Source organism: Lycium barbarum, chromosome 1, assembly GCF_019175385.1.
Source record: "Lycium barbarum isolate Lr01 chromosome 1, ASM1917538v2, whole genome shotgun sequence".
Lineage (NCBI taxonomy): Eukaryota > Viridiplantae > Streptophyta > Magnoliopsida > Solanales > Solanaceae > Lycium > Lycium barbarum.
The window spans coordinates 150955747-150962025 of record NC_083337.1 but is presented as its reverse complement, the minus strand read 5'-3'; the positions used below and the strand labels follow the sequence as shown (position 1 = coordinate 150962025).

The following is a 6279-nucleotide window of genomic DNA, read 5'->3' as shown; positions in this document are numbered from 1 at the left end:
AAAATTATTATTTTGTTCAACTTTAAGAGTTATGCTAATTATATTTATAAAGTACGGCTAGTGTGAATTTGTAATTACCTGAAGCTAAATTCTCGGAATGAATAAAGAGGAGAAAATATGCAAATGTAAAGTGATTAGATAGATCCCATCAATTCATACTATGCTTTTCCTCTCTATCTCCGTCTTCATTCTCCTCCTAGCTCCGGCGTCGGCGGCGGAGTTCGCCGTTGACGGGAAAGTATTGGAGCTTACTGAATCCAATTTCGATGCTGCCATTTCCAGCCATGATTATATTCTGGTCGAATTCTATGCTCCTTGGTGTGGCCACTGCAAACGTCTTGCTCCTCAGGTTTTTAGTACAATACTCCCTCCCTTTCAATTTCTTTGTCCTACTTTCTTTTATTCCTTTATTTTTAACTTTCCACGTAAGGGCATTTTGTACATTTTACGTCAAGTCAAACAAATTGAAATGGAGGGAGTAATATGTATCAGAGACCTGTAATTTAATTTAATCAAAGGGATCCTACTCGAATGAAGGTGCAAAACACTTAACTTACTAAGTTACTATTGTAAGTGGATAATTAACTGCAATAGATACGCTTGGTTTTCTTTACTTCAACTGTGAGTAAATCAGGTATACAAGCTAATTTTGACCCAAATTACAAAGAAGAAAAGTCAAAATGAATTAACATCTGAAAAACTAGAATAAGCTTATACCGAGTTTTATGATACATTTGCTGGGATATGTGATCTACATTAGATTATGATCCTTTTTTTCTTTTCTTTTTTTTAACTGATGGTGCTAGCTTGTGTGTACCCGACTATTCCACAGGGTAGTGTTACGTCCACCAGCACAAGTACCGGCTAACTTTGCCCACCAACGCTTAGGCAAAGGTAGAAATCTAGTCTTGGTTTGTCTCTTTTGGACTTTGAACTCTGGTCTCCAAGGTTTGCACTCACTTCATTGATCGCTAGGCCATACACTTGGGTGCCAAATTAGACTATAAACCATGGACGGGCTAATCGGGTGCCAAATTAGTGGTCGATGGAGTGGGTTGAGAACCATGAGGTCTAATGTTCAAATCAGAGCAGAGGAAGAAAACACTAGGTGATTTCTTTCCAAACTGGTGGACAAAGAAAGAACTACTGGCAAGTTTGCTTTTCTACCTTAATTGATAAATGGCTATTCAATTAAATTCAAAAAGGTTGCACACTTCTCCAACGAAAAGTTAATCAGATTCTAAAATGATTATGTCATGCAGGCAATTCATAGATTTTCTGAAATTAGATTTTACTGTTAATGCTCCCTAAGTATGTTGTGTGCTACCATTGTTATTCAGTTGCTCTTTCCTCTGACGGATAGTTGGTTGGCTGCATTAGCAAAAGAATCTCCGTAAATCCAATGTTTGGTTAGCCACACAAAAGAAGTTAGTACCGGCACGCCCAATACAGTATTTGTTTGGCAGTATAAGAACAAATAATCTCTGGTTAAGAATGCACTGTTTGATTGATGGTAATAAGCTTAAGATTCGCATATTTTATGCAAGAATCTACGTTTTATTTTAATCTCTCTGTTAGATGGCTTCTGTTTTAGTGTGCGAGGGGACTGGCCATATGCAACTGCTTGAGACATGAGGTTACAACTGGTCTTTGTATACATCGATAATCTAATATCAATCATATATTAAATTACAACGAGGTCCTCCCATAACCCCCGCGCCCGAATTGCTTTTAATATTCACATTTCTCTTCTCAAGAAAAGAACCTTTTTTATTGTGTACTTTGCTAGAATTGTAGAATGCGAACAGTGTTGTGTTCCAGGATAACTTGGGTTATATTAAACAAGCACTGCAAGGAGAAGCTTGAATTCTATGTGATGCGTGGTTTAATGTGATTTTCTGAATTTTCGGGATTTTGACCTCTAGAAGCAATCTGATGAAGTTTAAGTTCATTGCAGTTGGACAAAGCTGCTAGCATTCTTGCTGATTTGAAGCAGCCCATAAGTATTGCAAAGATAGATGCTGACAAGTACAAACGTGTTGGTTCAAAATACGGCATCGAGTACGTGTGCTTTTAGCCTTATCACTAAATCGTTTTTCTGATATTAGTTTCACGATGTATGATCATCTGTTTAATCAGGTTTGCAAAAACTCAAAAGAAAGGTAGGTATTTATTAGTTTGATAGACATTTTTCATATCATTCTTCAAGGACTAGCATTTAATGATAAAAATCTATTAGTCTTCTTATAGATCAATTAAGACGTCAAACTCAGCAATGCACTGCTGGCCACAGATCTAAGAGGCTGATTCCATATTTCCCAGCCCATTAACTACTCCTTCCTGAAGTGATAGTGATCACAACAGTTTGCTCTAAAATCGGATTTCATTTTTACTTCCTTAAGTACACCGTATAGGCAATCTGATACATAAGCATGTGCGTAAAAGTGAAGACGATGTGTTTGAAAGTAAAGGAGTTACAAGACACGGAAGTTGAAAAGCAAAAAATCTAGATGCTGAAAGGTTGTTGAGGGTCCTGCCACATCCATCTTTCTGTGTAGGTACATCTGCCACGTCCTCCTTTGTCTTTCCTTTCCTTTGAACCTCCATTAATTCTACCTCTGATTATAATGTAGTATCCTTTGTTCCTTTACTCTCTCAGTCTAGGATCTCTCCCTCATCTGTATTGCTCCTTCCCTTTCTCTCTAGTGCTTATATATTGCTGATACTTCTGGGGTTTTGGGGCCTCATGCTATCTGCTGGAGTTGGAACTAAGTAACCTTTGCTAAGTCTGTTGGAGATGCAGAGTAGCCAGATGACATACACGGAGAGGGTGTAATCAGGAGAATTGAAATTGTTGGACAAAAGAGAAGGCAAGTTGGGAAGGGATTGAGCTTTTTAATCGGTTGGGAAATTTGAACTTGGGTTCTAATGTACTTTATGCACTGTCTCTATTTTAAATGACTCTGGATTACCCCGAGAGTTCAGCTCTCATGCAATTCAATATGTTACTTTTTTTCCCGCAAGAAAATGAACACTGAAAAGCTTTCCACTGATGATAATTAGATGTCCTTTGATCTCCCTTGAAAAAACAAATAAAAGTAATGCTGAGTTGCAAGAATGTACATGCTTTATGGAAATTAGATTACTTCTCCCCTAAATTATGGAATAAGAAGACACTGAATATTAAGTATTATTTAATTAGAAGATATTGAAGTAATTCTTTTTTCTCTGTTTCTCTTTTTCTTTCCTTTTTTTGGTCTCAATGCAGTGGATATCCAACTTTAAAGATATTTATGCATGGAGTTCCAACAGATTATTATGGACCAAGAAAAGCAGATTTACTTGTACGATTCTTGAAGAAGTTTGTTGCTCCTGATGTGGCCATACTCAATTCTGACTCAGCTATTAGTGAATTTGTTGAAGAAGCCGGCACTAGTTTTCCTGTATTCATAGGCTTTGGTTTGAATGAATCTGCTATATCACCTTTTGCAATAAAATACAAGAAGAGAGCATGGTTTTCTGTGGCAAAAGATTTCTCAGATAAAACCATGGAATTCTACGATTTTGACAAAGTACCCGCTTTGGTAGCTCGGCATCCAAACTATGATGAGCAAAGCATCTTCTATGGCCCCTATGAAGGTTAGCTTTTCATTGACTTTCATATTAGACTTTGGAAGTAAATAAAATCTCACTCTACTTATCAAAAAGTCTTCATCCCTTCCTAGAAAAAAATAAGAGTTACTTGTTCACCCCTTAAGAAGCACCTGAGGAAACCAAAATTTTGTGATATTTATAGTTCGTTGAAAAAGGAAGCATTCAAAGCATCAGATGACTCCTTTCCTGAATTCTGAGATGGTTTTGATTAGGTGGTTAAGTGATTGATCTAATTGTATGACTATCACCTTATATTATACTCCCTCCAGATCAACAAGAGTGTCCACTTAGCCTTTTTTTCTTGGGTCAAAAAAGTGTCCACTTATCAAATCAAGAAAGAATTAACCTTATTTTTCAAATTTGCCCCTATTAAGTGTTATGTGGTCAAATCCCAATACATATTTAATTATTGGCAGTTTAGTCAAATTACCTATTTTTGTCTAGGAGTTAGTATTTTCTTAAGGGGTGTGCAAATGGCTAAGTAGACACTTTTTTTTTAGGAGGGAGTACTTATCAATTGATTAATTGCTTAGGCTTATTTATGAAAAAAGTTAAATTGGTTTAACTTCAACGCCTGCCAGCATTTGCCCTATTCTTTACTACATTAAAAACCAAACTGATATAAGAATCTGTAGCTGAAGTTGTCTTGAAGATTTTATTGAAATAATGGCGAATTTTTTAACCTTCTTTCCTGCTATGGATCACAGAAAGCTTCATTGAGGATTATATCAAGCAGAGTTTGCTCCCTTCGGCTTTGCCCATTACTGAAGAAACTCTGAGATTGCTGAAAGATGATGAGAGGAAAATTATTCTAACAATTTTGGAAGACGAGACTGATGACAGGTCTAAGGGATTAGTGAAACTCCTGAAAGCTGCTGCATCTGCAAACCGTGAGTTTGTGTTTGTTTTTGTTGGGTTCAAGCAATGGCAAGGGTTTGCTGAGTCATTTGAAGTTTCTAAGCAAACTAAACTGCCAAAAATGGTTGTTTGGGATGGCGATGAGGAGTACTTTTCAGTAAGTTCAGTTACTTCTTTTTCTCTCCCTTTCACATTCACACTAGGCATGCATGTTTGTAGACCCTTAGCAAGTCTAGGAAATATACTTTGGGTTAACGTGCTATATTGCTTGGAGTCCGGACTTTCTGCTAACATGGCTAAACTATAGTGCCTTCAACTTAGGGACTAAAGTGAACCATGAAATTATCATCATTGCTTAATGTGCTGACTAAAATAAGCAACAGGAATAAACAGTACTTCACCATACATTTTAAAGGTTCATTTCACTGGATGAAGTTAATCATGTCGTTTCTTCAAGTCTGTAAGATGCTTTTTGTGAGTGATATCTACCAGGCTAGATGCTTTTAAATTTCAATGATTGTTTGAGAGTGAGACATTATTTAATATTTACTCATAATCTAGAAAAAGTACCTTTTGACTAAATTACTATAAATTCTAGATACTGATTAAATTTTTTACTCGTGCAACAGGTTGTTGGCTCGGACAGTATTGAAGATGAAGATCAGGGGTCCCAAATTACACGATTTATTCAAGGATACAAAGATGGAAATGTTATACAGAAACGTATTAGCTCTGGTTCTTTCATGGGTTTCGTGAACTCAATGATCGGGCTTGGAACAGTGACCATCATAGTGTTTGTGGTTGCTGTGGTGATGATGATCCAATCTTTAAAAGAGGAACCCTTAAGGGTTGGTACAAGAGACGAGGGAGATTATCCGAGCAGCTCCACCTCTCAGCCAGACTCCAGACAACCACTTCATTCTGGAGACAAACAAGACAAGGAAGATTAAGTTTTGCACTGCATAAATTAATCACAATATGACCAAAATTTTAGCTCGAGAAACCGTCGAGTGGAGGACCAAACTACATGTCAATCCCAGACTACTGTTAAGTTTCATTCTCACCATGATCATAGCCCTTGTTATCTTAACCAAGTTGCTTGAACAACATACTTGGTAGGATTTCTGTATCCAGGGGTGTTGAAGGAAGAGTTTGTGCTTCAATCTTCGCTGTTGAATGTAACAACTTAATATTTACAAATTTGGAGGCAAATTTGGTTTTCCCACTGTAAAACTTGAAACGATGCTGCTAGTTTTTATTCTGTATACAATATATTCTACCTCTTGTTTGACCATTGATGATATATGAATGTTGTATTTCAAGAGCTAGTTGAGGTGGAAATAAAATTTTGAGTCTGACAATCAACAAAAGTTGGGAGTTATTCCTTAAGCTATGTAACGAGCCAGCTCACATGCTCATCTACAACGAGCAAAATCATCTGCCATGGTAGACCGACGATAGTCCATGTGCTCTTAGTTGGCACACATGGCATTGGACTTGTCATGCAGATGCGAGCTCCCAACCTGTACTCTCTCAATTGGGATCGATACCATGGGTGGAGCCACCTTGGCTTGAGGGGTGTCACCCCTTCGCCGGAAAATTACATTGTATATATGTGTGAAATTTTGATTTTATAGGTATGTATTCTATTGTTGACACCCTTCAACACAAGTTGAAGGCTTAGCGTAGTGGTTAAGGGGTTGCAAAAAGTCTTTAAGATCATGGGTTCAAACCTAGGTCATGACATTTCTACATTTTTTGACACCC

At 37.2% G+C, this 6279-nt stretch overlaps 1 protein-coding gene across 1 annotated transcript; it reads left to right on the top strand.

The window, feature by feature from the left end:
• The first annotated feature begins 73 nt into the window (after positions 1-73).
• LOC132644121 (protein disulfide-isomerase 5-2) lies at positions 74-5810 on the top strand. Its single transcript, XM_060360680.1, has 5 exons — positions 74-349; positions 1958-2061; positions 3269-3639; positions 4362-4669; positions 5142-5810. Exons 1-5 carry the CDS (start codon positions 161-163, stop codon positions 5460-5462), a joined length of 1293 nt encoding a protein of 430 aa, XP_060216663.1. The 5' UTR covers positions 74-160; the 3' UTR covers positions 5463-5810.
• The last annotated feature ends 469 nt before the right edge of the window (positions 5811-6279 follow it).

What these genes read in the sequence shown, in the direction of transcription:
- LOC132644121 (XM_060360680.1), top strand. Translation starts at nt 161, where the DNA reads ATGCTTTTCCTCTCTATCTCCGTCTTCATTCTCCTCCTAGCTCCGGCG. An exon ending in GCAAACGTCTTGCTCCTCAG is followed by an intron (nt 350 to 1,957) that starts GTTTTTAGTACA and finishes AGTTCATTGCAG; the next exon opens with TTGGACAAAGCTGCTAGCAT. An exon ending in GGTTCAAAATACGGCATCGA is followed by an intron (nt 2,062 to 3,268) that starts GTACGTGTGCTT and finishes GTCTCAATGCAG; the next exon opens with TGGATATCCAACTTTAAAGA.